The sequence below is a fragment of the Mustelus asterias genome, chromosome 2 (genome assembly GCF_964213995.1).
Source record: "Mustelus asterias chromosome 2, sMusAst1.hap1.1, whole genome shotgun sequence".
NCBI lineage: Eukaryota > Metazoa > Chordata > Chondrichthyes > Carcharhiniformes > Triakidae > Mustelus > Mustelus asterias.
This window is the reverse complement of record NC_135802.1, coordinates 156436881-156458118: the sequence shown is the minus strand read 5'-3', so window position 1 is coordinate 156458118 and position 21238 is coordinate 156436881. Positions and strand designations below refer to the sequence as shown.

General features: G+C 52.1%; 1 protein-coding gene across 1 annotated transcript in view; it reads right to left on the bottom strand.

Moving 5' to 3' along the window:
* Positions 1-21238, bottom strand: part of acad11 (acyl-CoA dehydrogenase family, member 11) — a 122188-nt gene that overhangs the window by 81662 nt on the left and 19288 nt on the right. Inside the window, 4 exon segments of the mRNA XM_078199437.1 lie at positions 3394-3492; positions 5613-5720; positions 7102-7240; positions 15818-15982. Coding sequence (XP_078055563.1) covers positions 3394-3492; positions 5613-5720; positions 7102-7240; positions 15818-15982 — 511 coding nt within the window.

The window sequence follows — 21238 nt, the reverse complement described above, 5'->3', positions numbered from 1 at the left end:
AGTAACTTTGCAAGTCACACAGTATCAAGCAATGATCAACTCCAGGCAGAGGGGGTCTAAGCACCTCCCTTAGACAATCAACAGTATTACCATCATCACACTTCCCACCATCAACATCCTGGGGGTTACCATTGACCAGAAACTGAACTGGACCCAGCCATATAAATACTGTGGCTACAAGAGCAGGTCAGAGGTTGGGAATTCTGTGGTGAGTAACTCACCTCCTGACTCCCCAAAGCCTGTCCACCATCTTCGAGGTGCAAGGTATGTTGGAATACTCCCCACTTGCCTGGATGGGTTCAGCTCCAACAACACTCGAGAAGCTCCACACCATCCAGAACAAAGCAGCCCACTTGATTGACACTTCATCCACCATCAACGCACACTGGCAGCAGTGTGTGCCATCTACAAGATGCACCGCAGCAACTCACCAAGGCTCCTTAGACAGCACCTTTTAAACCATGACCACTGCCAACTAGAAGGGCGAAGGCAGTGTATGCTTGAGAACTTCACCGCTTGCAAGTTCCCCCCCAAGCCACTCGCCATCCTGACTTGGAAATATATCACCGTTCCTTCACTGTCACTGGAATCCTGGAACTCCCTCTCTAACAGCATTGTGGGTGTACCTACACCGCATGGACATCAGCAGTTCAAGGTGGAGGCTCACCATCACCTTCTCAAGGGCAATTAGGGAATGGGCAATAAACGTCAACCATGTCAGCAATGCCCACGTCCCATGAATGAAAATGAACTTACAAACACTAATCTACACGATACGCCAAAGATTTATCTACAATTTATACAAATGTATTATGTTTCTGTATTGGTTCACATTAAAGCTCTTGATTGTAATGTAGCCGATGCGATCGATTTCACTCAAAATTTTTACAGATTTCAAGATCAAACTATGCTTCCACCTTGTAAGATCACAAAATTAAAGATATTTATGCACGTTGCCATTTTCATAACCTGTGACTTGAGTACAATTTTTGAATTGAATTGCAATGTGGGTTAAACTTTTACCGCCCCCAACCCCCCCAGGCATGATGCCATAGCAGTGGCACCAAGCCTATAGCCGACATACCCCTACTGTGATTGTATCAGCAGGAAAGGTGTCAAGTGCCCTGTTTTCCCATGAATCAATGGAGACCCTTAAGTGGCCAATTAATTGGATTTGACCCACAGGCAGGGGAACATAAGAAATAGGAGCAGGAGTAGGTCATCTAGCCCCTCGAGCCTGCCCCGCCATTCAATAAGATCATGGCTGATCTGAAGCGGATCAGTTCCACTTACCCGCCTGATCCCCATAACCCCTAATTCCCTTACCGGTCAGGAATCCATGTATCCGTGATTTAAACATATTCAACGAGGTGGCCTCCACCACTTCAGTGGGCAGAGAATTCCAGAGATTCACCACCCTCTGAGAGAAGCAGTTCCTCCTCAACTCTGTCCTAAACTGACCCCCCTTTATTTTGAGGTTGTGCCCTCTAGTTCTAGCTTCCTTTCTGAGTGGAAAGAATCTCTCCACTTCTACCCTATCCAGCCCCTTCATTATCTTATAGGTCTCTATAAGATCCCCCCCTCAGCCTTCTAAATTCCAATGAGCACAAACCCGGGAGGTCAATGCCAACTGCCCAGCCTGCCTGGTGAAACCTGGCTTTTTGATGAGTGGGCAGGGTTAGGGTGGGGACATCCCTTTTTGGGCACCATGTGCCAATTGGAGCCGCCCCCCCCCCCCCCCCCTCAACCCCTCCGCTCCACAAAAGGTAATTCTTACCTCCACCACTCCAGGGCTTCCCCTCTCACCCCTACCCTGATGATTCCAGCCTCTGCCCCTTCGCCTGCCAGTCTGGCTCCAGTGAGACCCGGGACTTATCTTCGAGTCCAGGCTCCATCAGCCTTTCAGCTTCACGACTGCTGGCTCTCTGACTGGCTGGTAGCTCTCAGAGGCGGGACTTCCTCTACGACCGGGGCAGAAGGCCCATCTTTCATCCAAATCAAAGGCCCAATGACTATTAAATGGCTGCAGGGAGAGTTGATCAGGCAAAGGTATTTACATCATCAGCCTGCAATGTTCTTCATGAGGATACAACTTCTTTTCAGATAGTTTCTATGTGTTTCTCCACTCTATTGGTGGGAATGTTATTCCTCTTTGGGGTTTTGGTCAAGAATGTGAAGGAATACTCTCCATTTGCCTAGATGGGTGCAGCCCCAAAACACTCAGGAAGATCAACACCGTCCAGGACAAAGCCCATCCACAAACATTCATTCACCCCCTCCACCACCAACAAACAGCGGCAGCAGTGTGTACCAAGGCTCCTTAGACAGCATCTTCCATACTCATGAGGGCTACCACCGAGAAGGACAAGGGCAGCAGGCAAATGAACACCATCACCTGCACATTCCCCTCCAAGCAACTCACCATTCTTACCACCCTCTGTGTAAAAAACTTGCCTCTCACATCTCCTTTAAACTTTCCCCCCTTTACCTTACCCGAGTAATTGACATTTCTACCCTGTCCATGCCTCTCATAATTTTGTAAACTTCTATCCGGTCACCCCCTCAGTCTCTGAAGTTCAAATGAAAACAAACCAAGTTTGTCCAATCGCTCCTCATAGCTAATGCCCTCCAAACTAGGCAGCATCCTGATAAATGTTTTTCTGTACCTTCTCTGAAGTCTCCACATCCTTCTGGGAGTGTGGCGACCAGAACTGTGTGTAATATTCCAAATGTGGCCTAACCAAAGTTCTATACAGCTGCAACATGACTTGCCAATTTTTATACTCTGAGCGCCAACCAATGAAGTGGAGATGCCGATGTTGGACTGGGGTGGGGCGCAGTAAGAAGTCTCACAACACCAAGTTAAAGTCCAACAGGTTTATCTGGAATCACGAGCTTTCGGAGCGTTGCTCCTTCATCGGGTGAGCAGCGCCCCAAAAGCTTGTGATTCCAAATAAACCTATTGGACTTTAACCTGGTGTTGTGAGACTTCTTACTGTGCCAACCAAAGACGACAAACATACCATACGCCTTCTTGACCACCTTATCCACTTGTGTGGCCACTTTCAGGGAACTGTGGACCTGTACGCCCAGATCCCTCTGTATGTTAATGCTTGATAGAATTACCAGCCAATTGGGCCATTCGCAACAGGACTGCATCTGGGGGAGACTGGCATGAAAATAACAGGCAGGTTTATTACTAGCCTCATAACCTTTAACCTGGAGATTGACCAGAGCACGGGTACCCGCCCCTACCACCGATAACGGGGCGCAGCTGCCAGCACTTTGTTCCAGTTTCCGGGCAGCCCTAGTCAGTTGGACAGGATCCGCTGCCACGGCTCCCGGCGGGGGAGGGGGGGGGGAACGTACAGCATCCGGAGCTAAGCTACTCACCACTGCTCCACCACTTCTTGCCGTTGATCACATAGCTTTCCCCGTCCCGCTGAATGCTGCATTCGATGCTCGTGGCGTCACTGGAAGAGACGTCAGGCTCTACAATGTCCGTCAGAGAAAGAAGATGGTCAGAAACTTAAAAAGCCACTCTTCCCAAATGAACGTTAACAATGGAGGTGGAAGGGCTGTCACCATAGCAACCAGGAGCCTCGGTTACCAGCTGCTCAAATCAGACATTATAGTTTGCGCTATGGAGGTCTTGTGGGACAGTGGGTGGTGTCGCTAAACTATTAATCCAGAAACTCAGCTCGTGTTCTGGGGACCCGGGTTCGAATCCCACCACGGCAGATGGTGAAATTTGAATTCAATAAATAAAATCTGGAATTATGAATCTACTGATGACCATGAAACCATTGTCGATTCTCGGAAAAACCCATGTGGTTCACTAATATCCCTTTAGGGAAGGAAATCTGCCATCCTTACCCGGTCTGGCCTACATGTGACTCCAGAACCACAGTAATGTGGTTGTCTCTCAACTGCCCCCTGAAATGGCCTAGCAAGCCACTCAGTTCAAAGGCAACTAAGAATGGCAATAAATGCTGGTCAGTGGCGCCCATGTCCCACAACTGATTTTAAAAAATAACACGGCCAAGCAGGTTGAATATCAACATTCAGATCCCTGCGACACACACCAACTACAGGCGGTAAGAGTGGGAGAGATTCCTGGTCAGCCGTATGATGGAAAGAATGTTGGAGCCTCTACCATCACCATCCATAGCTCCAGACTACAACAAGGTTTGTCGCCACAGCAACCTGGGCTCCTTGTGGGGCTCAGTTGGCTGGATGGCTGGTGTGGCTCAGACTGGTGCCAATTTCATGGGGTTCGAACCCCATTCCAGTGGGATGGATGCGGGACCTGCCCCCTTGCCCGACCCAAGTTGCAGACAGTGGCACTGTGGGTTGGATCTGCCCTCAGACAATGAACTCCAGAAGTAACTCGCAGTGTGCTGAATGTGCCAATCGTTTGCCTGTGGGTGTCATCTGTCCAAATTGACACAGGTTGGCAGGTAGTCACCTTGACATCAGTTTTGAGAGACATATAATGCCTTTGACATAGCAATACATTCCAAAATGGGGATCAGTTTAGCTCAGTTGGCTGGACTGGTTAGTGATGCAAAGCAACGCCAACAGCGTGGGTTCAATTCCCGTACCGCCTGAGGTTATTCACAAAGAACCGCCTTCTAAACCTGCCCCTCGTCTGAGGTATCGTGGTCCCCAGGTTAAATCACCACCAGTCAACCCTCCCCCTCAAGGGGGAAAGCAGCCTCTGGTCATCTGGGACCGTGTTAACTTTACCTTTACATCCCAAAACGTTTCATAGGGGTATTATCAAAAGGAAATTTGACACCGAGCCACATAAGGGAATATTAACGAATATTAATGATTAGGGTGGCACAGTGGTTAGCGCTGCTGCCTCACAGCACAAGGGACCCGGGTTCGATTCCTGGCTTGGGTCACTGTCTGTGCGGAGTTTGCACATTCTCCCCATGTCTGCGTGGGTTTCGTCTGGGTGCTCCAGTTTCCTCCCACAGTCGAAAGATGTGCGGGTTAACTCCATTGGTCATGCTAAATTGCCCCTTAGTGTCAGGGGGACTAGCTAGGGTACATACAGGGGGGTATGGGGATAGGGCCTGGGTGGGATTGTGGTCAGTGCAGACTCGATGGGCCGAATGGCCTCCTTCTGCACTGTAGGGATTCTATGATTCTATGATCAACGGCTTGGGCAAAGATGGAGGTTTGAATTGAAAAGTTTTTGAAGTTTATTTACTAGTGTCACAAGTAGGCTTACATTAACACTGCAATGAAGTTGCTGTGAAAATCCCCTAGTCGCCACACTCCGGCACCTGTTCGGGTACACTGAGGGAGAATTTAGTACAGCCAATGCACCCTAACCAGCACGTCTTTAGGACTGCTAACCCATGCTGGAGAGGTTTAGGGAGGAAATTCTGAACCTTGCGGTGTTGGCAGTCAATGGTGGGGCGATCGAACTTGGGGATGCTCGAGAGGCCGGAATTAAAGGAGTACCAGTATCTCAGAGATTGGAGGGCTGGTGGAGATTACAGAGAGACTGCGGGGCGAGGGACGTGAAAAACAAAGACAAAAATTTCAGAATTGAACAGCCAAAGAGCTGGTGGACTAATACAGGCTGATCTATTTACCAGTCATACAGAAGCAGGAATGAATTTCCCCACAAAGCAACGGCTCCAGCCATTTCTCCCTCTGCTCTTCCGTTCCGTACAGGTGTAGCACCTCCATGTTCCCTGTGTCTGCAAAACAAGTGTAAGGAGGACATGTGGCACAATTCTGCAATCTAATTAGGCTGCCTCTGTTACAATGGTGTCTTAACATGAGCAGTTCACACGACGCTAAGTGTTGTGGTGAGGATGAAGTGGTGCAGGGGCGGCACGGTGGCACAGTGGTTAGCACTGCTGCCTCACAGCACCAGGGACCCGGGTTCAATTCCCGGCTAGGGTCACTGTCTGTGTGGAGTCTGCACATTCTCCCCGTGTCTGCGTGGGTTTCCTCCGAGTGCTCCGGTTTCCTCCCACAGTCCAAAGATGTGCAGGTTGGGTTGACTGGCCATGCAAAGTTCTCCCTTAGTGTCAGGGGGATTAGCAGGGTAAATATGTGGGGTTACAGGGGTAGGGCTTGGGTGGAATTGTGGTTGGTGCAGACTCGATGGACCGAATGGCCTCCTTCTGCACTGTAAGGTTGTATGATTCTCTATGATTCTAAGCGTTTGATGATCACACAATGACACTGACCCGTGTCCATCATTATTTCCCCTCCTTGTCAATGGAATGATCAGTGGGAATCCCCACCATCTGAAAAATCCTGCCCTAAATTTAGTTAGCCCAGTGCCCGCTATTCTAAACTGGCTCTCGGTTAACAGATGCCTCATGTTTAACATTCTCAGTTCTGCCATTCAATCGTTTCATAAACTGGCCCCTCCTTACCAATATGACATCACCGGCGTCATGGTGGCACAGTGGTTAGCACTGCTGCCTCACAGCACCAGGGATCCGGGTTCAATTCCTGCCTTGGGACACTGTCTGTGTGGAGTTTGCACATTCTCCCCGTGTCTGCGTGGGTTTCCTCCGGGTGCTCCGGTTTCCTCCCACAGTCTAAAGATGTGAAGGTTAGATTGATTGGCCATGCTAAATTGCCCCTTAGTGTCAGGGGGACTAGCAGGGTAAATACGTGGGGTTACAGGGATAGGGCCTGGGTGGGATTGTGGTCGGTGCAAACTTGATGGACTGAATGGCCTCCTTCTGCACTATAGGGATTCTATGATTCTTTAATATCCTCCAGTCTGCACCAACCAACCAACCAATCTCCACTGCTGGCCAATAGGTCTATTAGAATTCATTGCCTGGACCTCGATCTCCCTCTTCTCCTTCAAGCCCATCTTCCTGAGCACCCCCTTCCTAATATCATTAACTTTAGACCGACAGCTCTTTGTCCCCAAGTGCCTTGCGATGATTTTCCCTGTCAAAGACGTCAGGAATTTTGCTTCACTCGACTTCCCTCTCGTTTAAATCTCACGGTTCCTGAGCAAGCGGACATGGTGGCAAAGGCACCAATGTACTCAACAATGTAAACACAAACTCAATGGCGGTGCCGTTGCCTCGACTGTTGCCAATCTACCTGGAGCCTGGCAGTTGAAAATCTCTGGAGCAAAGAAGCATTTCCCAGTCTCTTCCGCAACGAACGCGTAGTCCAGCTGGCTCAGGCCACTGACTGTTGGCAGGAAGAGGTTCCAAAGGCCCGAGGCTTTCGCTTTGAGCTGCCAGGAACAGTAAATAAAGAGCAAGAACATTATTCCAATCTTGAAACATTTCAGAAACACCACAGATTGATACAGCTCAGAAAGAGGCCATTCGACCTATCCTGCTAGTGCCAGCGACACAGTTAATCCCAATTCCCTGCACTTCCCCCATTGCCCTGTGAATATAACCCCTACAGGAGTTTGTCTCATTCACTTTGCATGTTCTTACTGAATTTCTTTCTCCTGCTCTTTCCGACTGTGCGATCAGATCACAACAACTCGCTGTGTGAAAAATGTTTTCTTCCTGTCCTCTCTTGTTCTTGTGCCAATCACCTTAAATCTGCGTCCTCTGTTCACTGGCCCTTCAGCCACTGGAAACTATCTCCTCATTTACTGAATCAAAACCCATCGTGATTTTGAATACCTCCATCAACTCTCATAACTCACCCAGCATGACTCCAATTTCTCCCATCTCTGTGCATCATAGAATCCCTACAGTGCAGAAGGAGGCCATTCAGTCCATCGAGTCTGTACCGACCACAATCCCACCCAGGCCATATTCCTGTAACCCCACTTATTGACCCTGCCAATCCCCCTGACACTAAGGGGCAATTTAGCATGGTCAATCAACCTAACCCTCACATCTTTGGACTGTGGGAGGAAAGTGGAGCACCCGGAGGAAACCCCCGTAGACACGGGAAGAATGGGCAAACTCCACACAGACAGTGACCTAAGCCGGAATTGAACCCGGATCCCAAACGCTCTGAGGCAGCAGTGCTAACCACTGTGCCACCATACAACTATGGCTCTCACCCCGGTCATCATTCTATTTTAAGTGCTACATCCATTGGAAAGGAGGTCTTGTGGCACAGTGGGTAGTAACCCTGCCTTTGATGCCAGAGGCTCTGGGTTCGAGTCCCACCCCAGGACCTGATCGTAGAATCATAGAATCCCTACAGTGCAGAAGGAGGCCATTTGGGCCCATCGAGTCTGCACCGACCACAATCCCACCCAGGCTCTATCCCCGTAACCCATTACAGAATACTGAGAGGCCCAGATAGAGTGGATGTGGAGAGGATGTTTCCACTAGTGGGAGAGACTAGATCTCGAGGGCACAACCTCAGACTGAAGGTACGCTCCTTTAAAACTGAGATGAGGAGGAATTACTTCAGCCAGAGGTGAATCTGTGGAACTCTTTGTCGCAGAAGGCTGTGGAGGCCAGGTCATTGAGTGTCTTTAAGACAGAGGTAGATAGGTTCTTGTCCAATAAGGGGATCAAGGGTTACGGGGAGAAGGCAGGAGAATGGGGATGAGAAATATATCAGCCATAATTGAATCGTGGAACAGACTCGATGGGCCAAATGGCCTAATTCTGCTCCTATAACCCCACTTATTTACCCTGCTAGTTGCCCTGACACTGAGGAGAATTTAGCACGGCCAATCAACCTGACCCGCACATTGTTGGACTGTGGGAGGAAACCAGAGCACCTGGAGGAAACCCACCCAGACATGGGGAAGAACGTGTAAACTCCCAGTGACAGACAGTGACCCAAGCCAGGAATTGAACCCGGTTCTCTGGCGCTGTGAGGCAGCAGTGCTGACCACTGTGCTGCCCATCGATGGTCAAGGAAGAAGTGTTCATAACGTGGCCAATCTCTGTCCAAATCCTTCTGACATGCACCAATGCAGGCAGTAAGAGCGGGAGAGATTCCTGGTCAGCCAATGATGGAAAGAATGTTGATGTTCAGTGTCTGCTCCACCATTACAATCCATAGCTCCAGGCTCCAACAATGGATGTTAGAACAGCAAAGCAGACTCCCTGAGTGAACACAGGACACTGCCAGTTGGAAGGGTTTATTTTTTAATCACCTGCCGACTTTAATTCACAGAGTTTGATGCACTCTTGTCACTGACAGAGTTTCAGAGAGACAAAGGCACCAGGGAAGTGAAAAATAAAACCAATGTCAAATGAGAGATTTACTAACCCCCTGGAGAGCTGCAAGTTGTGAAATCACAGCAACAGCGGAGTTCCGGGATGGTGGATTAAGAGAGAATTAATCTGAAGTGCCAGCGATTGGGCAGCACGGTGGCACAGTGGTTAACACTGCTGCCTCACAGCGCCAGGGACCCGGGTTCGATTCCCGGCTTGGGTCACTCTCTGTGTGGAGTTTGCACATTTTCCCCGTGTCTGCGTGTGTTTCTTCCGGGTGCTCCGGTTTCCTCCCACACTCCAAAGATGTGCAGGTTAGGTGGATTGGCCATGCTAAATTCCCCCTTAGTGTCCCGAGATGCGCGGGTTAGGTGGATTGGCCATGCTAAATTCCCCCTTAGTGTCCCGAGATGCGCGGGTTAGGTGGATTGGCCATGCTAAATTCCCCCTTAGTGTCCCGAGATGCGCAGGTTAGGTGGATTGGCCATGGTAAATGCACGGGCGGGGTTACAGAGCTAGGGTGGAGGGAAGGGCCTGGGTGGAATATTCTTTCAGATAGTTGGTATAGACTCAATGGGCTGAATGGCCTCCTTCTGCACTGTTGGGTTTCTATAAGACGAGAATCCCTGACAGCTGGGAAGGTCCAATTACATCGGAAACAAGGTAACAGAGTCACTTGTATTCAAGAAAATGGATTCAGCTAAACTGGGCAACCGCTGACACGTGCCAATGTCATACTAATATCTGCCACAAGGCTGGAGTCGATCATTGGGAGGCAAATTGCGAGTCCGCACTGAGAAAACCAGCATGCTCTCCGAATCAGAAGATCTATTTTGTTTTGAGGATGTGATGTTTGAGGCAGGTGCACCTGGACTTCTGAGAATCCTTTCATCAATGAAAATTGGTATGCAGTGAAAAGTATTGTTTCTTGCGCGCTACATAAAGCATACCGTTCATAGAGAAGGAAAGGAGAGAGTGCAGAATGTAGTGTTACAGTCATAGCTAGGGTGTAGAGAAAGATCAACTTAATGCGAGGTAGGTCCATTCAAAAGTCTGACAGCAGCAGGGAAGAAGCTGTCCTTGAGTCGGTTGGTACGTGACCTCAGATCTTTTGTATCTTTTTCCCGATGGAAGAAGGTGGAAGAGAGAATGTCCGTGGTGCGTGGGGTCCTTGATTTTGCTGGCTGCTTTTCCGAGGGCAGCGGGAAGTGTAGATAGTATCAATGGGTGGGAGCCCAAAAGAGAAAATTCTGCAAAGTCTATGGGCGGCACGATGACACAGTGGTTAGCACTGCTGCCCCACAGTGCCAGGGACGTTCTCCCCGTGTCTGCGTGGGTTTCCTCCGGGTGCTCCGGTTTCCTCCCACAGTCCAAAGATGTGCAGGTGAGGTGGCTTGGCCGTGCTAAATTGCCCGTTACTGTCAGGGGGAACTAGCTCGGGTAAGTGCATGGGGTTATGGGGATAGGGCCTGGGTGGGATTGTGTTCAGTGCAGACCCGATGGGCCGAATGGCCTCCTTCTGCACTGTAGGATTCTATGATTCTATCTCAGCAGGTCTGGCAGCATCTGTAAGGAGAGAAAAGAGCTGAAGTTTCGAGTCCAGATGATCTTTGTCAATGGGTGGGAGACTGGTTTGAGTGCTGGACTGGGCTTCGTTCATGATCCTTTGTAGTTTTTTGCAGTCTTGGGCAGAGCAGGAGCCAGACCAAGCTGTGATACAACCAGAAAGAATGCTTTCTATGGAGCATCTGTAAAAGTTGGTGAGAGTCGTAGCGGACATGGCAAATTTCCTTAGACTCATGAGAAAGTAGAGGCGTTGGTGGGGCTTTCTTAGATATAACGTCTGCATGGAGGGAGCAGGACAGGTTGGTGATCTGGGCACCTAAACACTTGGAGCTGTCGATAAATGGATTCAAAGGGAAACTGGATGCATTTGAGAGAAATAAAGGTACGGGGCTAGATATGGGGAAATAGTCCTGAGTGACTGATCTACGGGGAGCCAGCATGGATGCGATGGGCCGAAGGGCCTCCTGCTGACTCAATGAGGTAAAAGGGATTGGAGGAAGGGAGTGGCAAATGGGGAGGTCGGGTGGGTGCGATTGCTGAGTGCGAGAGCCCCGGGATCAGTGCGAATACCCCTACCCACATTCTGGGCACAAGGCTGAGTGGGAGCGGCATTTAAAACCTTCCTGTTCAAAATCAGGGGTCGTTATTCCAGGTCATTTTCTCACGTATCTTAGCAACCGATTGTTAAAAGCATTGGCCTTGCTTGGTGAGCTGCACAGGAGAAGAGACCTTTTTAAAAAAGGAAGATGTCTTGACCCATTTTCCGAAAACAAATCTTACACAACGCCCGAAATGTCAGGTTCGCTTTGTTCCCCTAATTCTTGGGAGTTGGAAGTCACCGGTGAGTTGTTTATTTGAGATCTGCGGCTGGCCAGCGTTGCTGCAGTGAAATGTCACTGACTGTTGACCTCTGCTCGCAGGGAAACAGGAGAAATTCAAGTCAGCCTCATCCCCACCCAGTTGAAGTCTTCAAGGAAAGGTCAACCGAACAAGAAAAATCAGGGGGGAAGAAAAGTGTTTCGAGTTTGCAAAACACAGACACAAAAAGACTCTCAGCTTCCTGAGATAGTTCTAGAAGATCATAGAATCCCTACTGTGCAGAAGCAGGCCATTCGGCCCATCGAGTCTGCACCGACTCTCCACTGCTTTGTAACTTGGGTTTCAGTCATCGGGGAAGCGGAGGTTAAGGGAACTGGCTGCAAAAGAAAGGCCTTGCATTTATATAGCGCCTTTCGCCATCATGGGCCAGCCCACAGCTCTTCGCAGCCACTGAGGTGCTCTTCTGAAGCACAGTCGTTGTTGGCAATGTAGGGAATGTGGCAGCCGACTTGTGCACAGCAAGCTCCCACTGACAGCAATAATGACCAAGTGCATCTGGTGTTTTGAGCAGTTGGATAAATATTAGCCAGGACACTCCAACCACACTCCCCTCCACCCGTCTTTGAAACAGTGGCGAAGGGATCCTTTATATCCCCACCACCCAAAGAGGGCAAACAAGGCCTGACCTTAATGTTTCATGTATGAGAGGGGATCTCCCACAATGCAGCGCTCCCTTGCCATAGCAACTGGAGTGTCGGCCTTGATTTTTGGGCTCAGGTCTTGGAGCGGGGTTTCAAATCTCAACCCCGCGGCTCAGAGACGATACTCTTAGCCAATGAGCCATGGGTGGAGGTGACGATTACCCATCATCCCAATGGTACGCAGAGCCAACAGCCTTTTTGGCCTACCCCCCATCTCCATACTTAAGTTCCACCTGGCTCGCTTAGGCTGTTCTTACTCAATCTGGCTGATAGCTGACTCTTAACTAACCTCTGGAATGGCCTAGCAAGGACCAACTCGCCACTACCTTCTCAAGGGAGATTAGAGATTGGCAATAAACATTGGCCTTGTCCATCTACATTGAATGAATAAATTTAAAAAACTCTTGGCCAGTAGAGATAGTGAGCGGGCTACAAGATGGGAGGAGATATATTTCCAGTTGAAAGCTCCAAGACAAATTATAATCCTGCCAATAAATACACTTTGCAAATGCCACATATCATGAAATTGTTTCAAACTCTATATTTTTCTTTTTTGTTTTGAGACCAGATTCAAGTTTCCTAATTGGTTTTCCTGGCTGCGGCATCATTTCTGAGAAACCAGCTTCTGGAGGTTATTTGGTAGATTGGAGTTGCCGCCTCTGGACAGAGGCAGGCAGTGGAAAGTTTCCTTTTCAGATCAGCAGGAAAAGAGAACTGAACGGGGCAGCGACTGAGCTGCCTGAGAAAACTGAAACCATCAAACTGCACAAGCATGCTGAGAAGCAGGTTCTACCAGAGTCAACCATACCATGGACCGGGAGTGACGCAAGGGGTTTAAGTGGAAGAGAGTCTGGAAATCTTCACCATCAGGGCTGTCAGGAGCCAAGACTGAAAGGTGTTATAGAAGTGTACCTTGTCGGAGATAACTGTTCTGGTCCCTCCATGCCGATGCTCTCTCTCCATCAATGTCAGTAAAACAAAGGAGATGGTCATCGACTTCAGGAAGTGTAGTGGAGAACATGCCCCTGTCTACATCAATGAGGATGAAGTGGAAATGGTCAAAAGCTTCAAGTTTCGAGGTGTCCAGATCACTAGCAACCTGTCCTGGTCTCTCCACACCGAAACTATGGTTAAGAAAGCCCACCAACGCCTCTACTTTCTCAGGAAGCTAAGGAAATTCGGCATGTCGCTATGACTCTCACCAACATTTACAAATGCACCATAGAAAGCATTCTTTCCAGTTGTATCACAGCTTGGTATGGCTCCTGCTCTGCCCAAGACCGCAAGAAACTACAAAGGGTTACAAATGTGGCCCGGTCCATCACGCAAACCAGCCTCCCATCCATTGACTCTGTCTACACTTCCCGCTGCCTCGGAAAAGCAGCCAACATAATCATGCTAACCATGGGCGACACGGTGGCACAGTGGTTAGCACCGCTGTCCCACAGCACCAAGGACCCCAGTTCAATTCCGGCTTTGGGTCACTGTCTGTGCACATTCTCCCCATGTCTGTGTGGGTTTCCTCCCAGTGCTCCGGTTCAATTCCACAATGCAGAGATGTGCGGGTTAGGTAGATTGGCCATGCTAAATTGACCTTTAGTGTCAGGGAGATTAGCAGGATAAATACATGAGTTTACGGGGATAGGGCCTGGGGGGGGATTGTTGTCTGTGCAGGCTCGATGGGCCGAATGGCCTCCTTCTGCACTGTAGGGATTCCACTGTGCCACCCAAATCTCGCCTGTCTGTTTTTCTTTCAAAGAACAAAGAAAATTACAGCACAGGAACAGGCCCTTCGGGCCTCCAAGCCTGCACCGACCATGCTGCCCGACTGAACTAAAACCCCCTACCCTTCCGGGGACCATATCCCTCTATTCCCATCCTATTCATGTACTTATCCAGCCGCCTCTTAAAAGTCACTACCGTATCCGCTTGCACTACCTCCCCCGGCAATGAGTTCCAGGCACCCACCACCCCCTGTGTAAAAAATCTGCCTCGTACATCCCCTTTAAACATTGCCCCTCGCACCTTAAACCTGTGCCCCCTAGTAATTGACTCTTCCATCCTGGGAAAAAACTTCTGACTATCCACTCTGTCCATGCCCCTCATAATCTTGTAGGCTTCTATCAGGTCTCCCCTCAACCTCCGTCGCTCCAGTGAGAACAAACCAAGTTTCTCCAACCTCTCCTCATAGCTAATGCCCTCTGTACCAGGCAACATCCTGGTAAAATCTTTTCTGTACCCTCTCCAAAGCCTCCACATCCTTCTGGTATATTCCAAGTGCGGCCTAACTAAGGTTCCATAAAGCTGCAACATGACTATCCAATTTTTAAACTCAATACCCCGGCCGATGAAGGCAAGCATGCTATATGCCTTCTTGACTACCTTCTCCACCTGCATTGCCACTTTCAGTGACCTGTGTACCTGTACACCCAGATCCCTTTGCCTATCAAAAGGGTTCTGCCATTTACTGTATATTTCCTATCTGTATTAGACCTTCCAAAATGCATTACCTCACATTTTGTCTGGATTAAACTCCATCTGCCATCTCTCCGCCCAAGTCTCCAACTGATCTATATCCTGCTGTATCCTCTGATGGTCCTTATCGCTATCCACAAATCCACCAACCTTTGTGTCGTCCGCAAACTTACTAATCACTCCAGTTACATTTTCCTCCAAATCATTTATATATATTACAAACAGCAAAGGTCCCAGCACTGATCCCTGAGGAACACCACTTGTCACAGCCCTCCATTCAGAAACACACCCTTCCACTGCTACCCTCTGTCTTCTTTGACCGAGCCAGTTCTGTATCCACCTTGCCAGCTCACCTCTGATCCCAAGCGACTTCACCTTCTGCACCAGTCTGCCACGAGGGACTTTGTCAAAGGCCTTACTGAAGTCCATGTAGACAACATCCACTGCCCTACCCTCATCAATCATCTTCGTCACTTCCTCGAAAAACTTGATCAAGTTCATGAGACATGACCTCCCCTTCACAAAACCATGTTGCCTCTCACTAATACGTCCACTTATTTCCAAGTGGGAATAAATCCTGTCTCGGAGAATCCTCTCCAATAATTTCCCTACCGATGTAAGGCTCACCGGCCTGTGATTACCTGGATTATTCTTGCTACCCTTCTTAAACAAAGGAACAACATTGGCTATTCTCCAATCCTCTGGGACCTCCCCTAACAACACCAGGTTAAAGTCCAACAGGTTTATTTGGTAGCAAAAGCCACTAGCTTTCGGAACAGGCTGTTCCTTCGTCAGGTGGGTGGGTGAGGATACAAAGATTTCTCTCAAGGCCCCAGCAATTTCCTCCCTTGCCTCTCTCAGTATTCTGGGGTATATCCCATCAGGCCCTGGGGACTTGTCTACCTTAATGTTTCTCAAGAACCCCAATACCTCCTTCTTTTTGATCTCAACATGACTCAAACTATCTCCACACCCTTTCCCAGATTAATCACCCGCCAAGTCCTTTCCATTGTGGTCATGCAGGGAGTTTGATTCTTTAATAGCATTTGTATCCACGGGGAAGGTTAAAACAGTCACAGAGGCCAGAAATCCACTTTCAGTCACCTTCAATTCCTCGATAATTGGGGGCTTCTGCCATCTGAGAGCGGAATGCTCATTCTCAGCATAGAACTGTGCAACCTCCTGGATAGAAAGGACAGTGTGGTTTAAATAGTGTAATTACACAGTGTACAACGCTGACCATTCAGCAAGCTTCACAACGCACCGTAACTTACAGAACTGCCTGCAACTCCGCTGCAAGCGTCAGAGGGTTAGGAGTTCACATCCCACTCCAGAGACTCCCTCCCTTCCCCTCCAACCCCCACTCCCCCACCACCCACTCCCCACCCCCCCTTCCCCCCACCCCCCTTCCCTCCACATCCCTCCCCCCCACTCCAACAACTTACATTTACATAGCGCCGTTAACACAATGAAACACCACCTCACAGGAGGCTTATGAAACAAAGTTTGACAGCGAGCCACCTAAGGAGAGATTGGGTCAGATGACCAAAGGTAAGTTTTAAGGAATGTCTTGGGGGAAGGAAAGCGATAAGGAGGAGAGGGGTCGGGAGGGAATTCCTGAGCTTAGGGCCCCAGGCAGCTGAGGGCACAGTCACTCATGGTGGAGGAATTAAAACTGGGCACCAGAATCCTGCTGCCACCTAGGCCAGTGGGATCGATCCTGCGGTCCCGTCAATGGCACCCCCCCACCCCCCACCGTGGGTTTCCCAGCGGCAAGGGGTGCGTTCAACAGGAAACCCCATTGACAATGGTGGGACTGTAAGATCCCGGTGCCAGCGAGCGGCACATCACTCCCGGTGACCCGAAACAGTCGGCCCGGTGTGGGTAATGAGGCCGGAGTTAGAGGTATCACTGTGGGTTGTGGGACTGGAGACCATTACCGAGGCCAGATTCAAAAACACTGAGCAAAGATTTAAGATCACAACACTGGGAGAAGCCATTGTAAGGTCAATGAGGTCAGAGGGGTCAATGTAGGGTCAGTGAGGCAAAAGGGTCAGTGAGGTCAAAGGGGTCAATGTAGGGACAATGAGGCCAGAGGGGTCAATGTAGGGTCAGTTAGGCCAGAGGGGTCAATGTAGGGTCAGTGAGGCCAAAGGGGTCAATGTAGGGTCAGTGAGGCCAAAGGGGTCAATGTAGGGTCAGTAAGGCCAGAGGGGTCAATGTAGGGTCAGTTAGGCCAGAGGGGTCAATGTAGGGTCAGTGAGCCAGAGGGGTCAATGTAGGGTCAGTGAGCCAAAGGGGTCAATGTAGGGTCAGTGAGGCCAAAGGGGTCAATGTAGGGTCAGTGAGACCAAAGGGGTCAATGTAGGGTCAGTGAGACCAAAGGGGTCAATGTAGGGTCAGTGAGACCAAAGGGGTCAATGTAGGGTCAGTGAGACCAAAGGGGTCAATGTAGGGTCAGTGAGCCAGAGGGGAGCTGGATTTGGTGAAAGTCGTGATGCAAGCAATGTTACAGCGGTGGATCGGACGGTGTTAGAGACAGCACAGTGACGAGGCCGGAGGCTCATCCCAGAGTCAAACGTGACTTGAAGGCCACAGAGAGTCCAGTTTTATCTCTCCTGTTGCCGAGGGAGGGATGGAGTCAGTCGCAAGGAGATAGTCTGGAGTCCAAGAACAATGGCTTCAATTTCCTTGGAGAGGCAAGGAAGAGATCACCGTGTTTTGCAGGAGGGGTTTGGAAAAACATTGGAAAGAAACAGGGTGGAGGGGGCGGAACGGTTGGGAGAAGAATGAGTTTCAATAAAGATACTTTAGATGCAATTCTGAAAAGTTGGAGAAGAAGCAGTAGAGCGTGCACTGAGTGCCATCTAAAGATGGTGAACAGAATTCCCACTCACCTGAAGAAGGGGCTTGGGGCTCCGAAAGCTTGTGTGGCTTTTGCTACCAAATAAACCTGTTGGACTTAAACCTGGTGTTGTTAAACTTCTTACTGTGTTTACCCCAGTCCAACGCCAGCATCTCCACATCATGACTGCCATCTAGTGGCCAGCTCTGCCCTGTACACAGGAGCTGCTGAGTAAAATCAATGCGAGGAAATCAAAAGAGATTCCATCTATAGAGGTTTATCAGACAGCAGTGAATTTAGCTCATAGGATCTTAAGCAACAATCATTAAGGGAGTGCAATCCTCCCCGATGGTGCAGCGCTCCCTCAGTGCTGCCTCTCCGATGGTGCAGCGCACCCTCAGTGCAGCCTCCCCGATGGTGCGGTGCTCCCTCAGTGCAGCCTCCCCGATGGTGCGGCGCTCCCTCAGTGCTGCCTCCCCGATGGTGCAGCGCACCCTCAGTGCTGCCTCCCCGATGGTGCGGTGCTCCCTCAGTGCTGCCTCTCCGATGGTGCGGCGCTCCCTCAGTGCTGCCTCTCCGATGGTGCAGCGCTCCCTCAGTGCTGCCTCTCCGATGGTGCGGTGCTCCCTCAGTGCAGCCTCCCCGATGGTGCGGTGCTCCCTCAGTGCTGCCTCTCCGATGGTGCAGCGCACCCTCAGTGCTGCCTCTCCGATGGTGCAGCGCTCCCTCAGTGCTGCCTCTCCGATGGTGCGGTGCTCCCTCAGTGCAGCCTCCCCGATGGTGCGGTGCTCCCTCAGTGCTGCCTCCCCGATGGTGCGGTGCTCCCTCAGTGCTGCCTCTCCGATGGTGCGGTGCTCCCTCAGTGCTGCCTCTCCGATGGTGCGACGCTCCCTCAGTGCTGCCTCTCCGATGGTGCGGTGCTCCCTCAGTGCTGCCTCTCCGATGGTGCAGCGCTCCCTCAGTGCTGCCTCTCCGATGGTGCGACGCTCCCTCAGTGCTGCCTCTCCGATGGTGCGACGCTCCCTCAGTGCTGCCTCTCCGATGGTGCAGCGCTCCCTCAGTGCTGCCTCTCCGATGGTGCAGCGCTCCCTCAGTGCTGCCTCTCCGATGGTGCGGTGCTCCCTCAGTGCTGCCTCTCCGATGGTGCGGTGCTCCCTCAGTGCTGCCTCTCCGATGGTGCAGCGCTCCCTCAGTGCTGCCTCCCCGATGGTGCGGTGCTCCCTCAGTGCTGCCTCCCCGATGGTGCGGTGCTCCCTCAGTGCTCCCTCCCCGATGGTGCAGCGCTCCCTCAGTGCTGCCTCTCCGATGGTGCAGCGCTCCCTCAGTGCTGCCTCTCCGATGGTGCGGCGCTCCCTCAGTGCTGCCTCTCCGATGGTGCAGCGCTCCCTCAGTGCTGCCTCTCCGATGGTGCGGTGCTCCCTCAGTGCTGCCTCTCCGATGGTGCGGTGCTCCCTCAGTGCTGCCTCTCCGATGGTGCGGTGCTCCCTCAGTGCTGCCTCTCCGATGGTGCAGCGCTCCCTCAGTGCTACCTCCCCGATGGTGCGGTGCTCCCTCAGTGCTCCCTCCCCGATGGTGCAGCGCTCCCTCAGTGCTGCCTCTCCGATGGTGCAGCGCTCCCTCAGTGCTGCCTCTCCGATGGTGCGGCGCTCCCTCAGTGCTGCCTCTCCGATGGTGCAGCGCTCCCTCAGTGCTGCCTCTCCGATGGTGCGGTGCTCCCTCAGTGCTGCCTCCCCGATGGTGCGGCGCTCCCTCAGTGCTGCCTCTCCGATGGTGCGGCGCTCCCTCAGTGCTGCCTCTCCGATGGTGCAGCGCTCCCTCAGTGCTACCTCCCCGATGGTGCAGCGCTCCCTCAGTGCTACCTCCCCGATGGTGCGACGCTCCCTCAGTGCTGCCTCTCCGATGGTGCGGTGCTCCCTCAGTGCTGCCTCTCCGATGGTGCGGTGCTCCCTCAGTGCTACCTCCCCGATGGTGCGGTGCTCCCTCAGTGCTGCCTCTCCGATGGTGCGGTGCTCCCTCAGTGCTGCCTCTCCGATGGTAAGACGCTCCCTCAGTGTTGCCTCTCCGATGGTGCGGTGCTCCCTCAGTGCTACCTCCCCGATGGTGCGGTGCTCCCTCAGTGCTGCCTCTCCGATGGTGCGACGCTCCCTCAGTGCTGCCTCTCCGATGGTGCAGCGCTCCCTCAGTGCTACCTCCCCGATGGTGCGGTGCTCCCTCAGTGCTGCCTCTCTGATGGTGCGGCGCTCCCTCAGTGCTGCCTCTCTGATGGTGCGACGCTCCCTCAGTGCTACCTCTCTGATGGTGCGGTGCTCCCTCAGTGCTGCCTCTCCGATGGTGCGACGCTCCCTCAGTGCTGCCTCTCCGATGGTGCGGTGCTCCCTCAGTGCTGCCTCTCCGATGGTGCGGTGCTCCCTCAGTGCTGCCTCTCCGATGGTGCGGTGCTCCCTCAGTGCTGCCTCTCCGATGGTGCGACGCTCCCTCAGTGCTGCCTCTCCGATGGTGCAGCGCTCCCTCAGTGCTGCCTCTCTGATGGTGCAGTGCTCCCTCAGTGCTGCCTCTCTGATGGTGCAGCGCTCCCTCAGTGCTGCCTCTCCGATGGTGCGACGCTCCCTCAGTGCTGCCTCTCCGATGGTGCAGTGCTCCCTCAGTGCTGCCTCTCTGATGGTGCGGCGCTCCCTCAGTGCTGCCTCTCCGATGGTGCGGCGCTCCCTCAGTGCTGCCTCTCCGATGGTGCGGCGCTCTCTCAGTGCTGCCTCTCCGATGGTGCAGCGCTCCCTCAGTGCTGCCTCCCCGATGGTGCAGTGCTCCCTCAGTGCTGCCTCCCCGATGGTGCGGTGCTCCCTCAGTGCTGCCTCTCCGATGGTGCGGCGCTCCCTCAGTGCTGCCTCTCCGATGGTGCGGTGCTCCCTCAGTGCAGCCTCCCCGATGGTGCGGCGCTCCCTCAGTGCTGCCTCTCCGATGGTGCGGTGCTCCCTCAGTGCAGCCTCCCCGATGGTGCGGCGCTCCCTCAGTGCTGCCTCTCCGATGGTGCGGTGCTCCCTCAGTGCTGCCTCTCCGATGGTGCGGTGCTCCCTCAGTGCTGCCTCTCCGATGGTGCGGTGCTCCCTCAGTGCTGCCTCTCCGATGGTGCGGTGCTCCCTCAGTGCAGCCTCCCCGATGGTGCGGCGCTCCCTCAGTGCTACCTCCCCGATGGTGCGGCGCTCCCTCAGTGCTGCCTCTCCGATGGTGCGGTGCTCCCTCAGTGCTGCCTCTCTGATGGTGCGGTGCTCCCTCAGTGCTGCCTCTCTGATGGTGCGGCGCTCCCTCAGTGCTGCCTCTCTGATGGTGCGGTGCTCCCTCAGTGCTGCCTCTCCGATGGTGCGGTGCTCCCTCAAGTCATGAAGCCACAGTGAAGGCCATTGAGATGGGTCATTGGACTCCATCCAGGTCTTCCTCACCTCTGCCTGATTATCCCATTGCCGTGAGGAGAGACTGAACCCCCCCCCGCCTCTTGTAATCACCGTCAGGTACGCAGCAGGACAGGAACAGTCGGACACCTCGCAGAACCTCTGCTCTGAGGTCCAGCAATCCTCATCAGCAGAGTCCCATCCAACTGTGGGGTTGACAGGACAGCGCCCAGCCAGGTCCATGATCATCACATAAACACAACACATTGGAGAAACCATTCACAGCCTTACTGAACC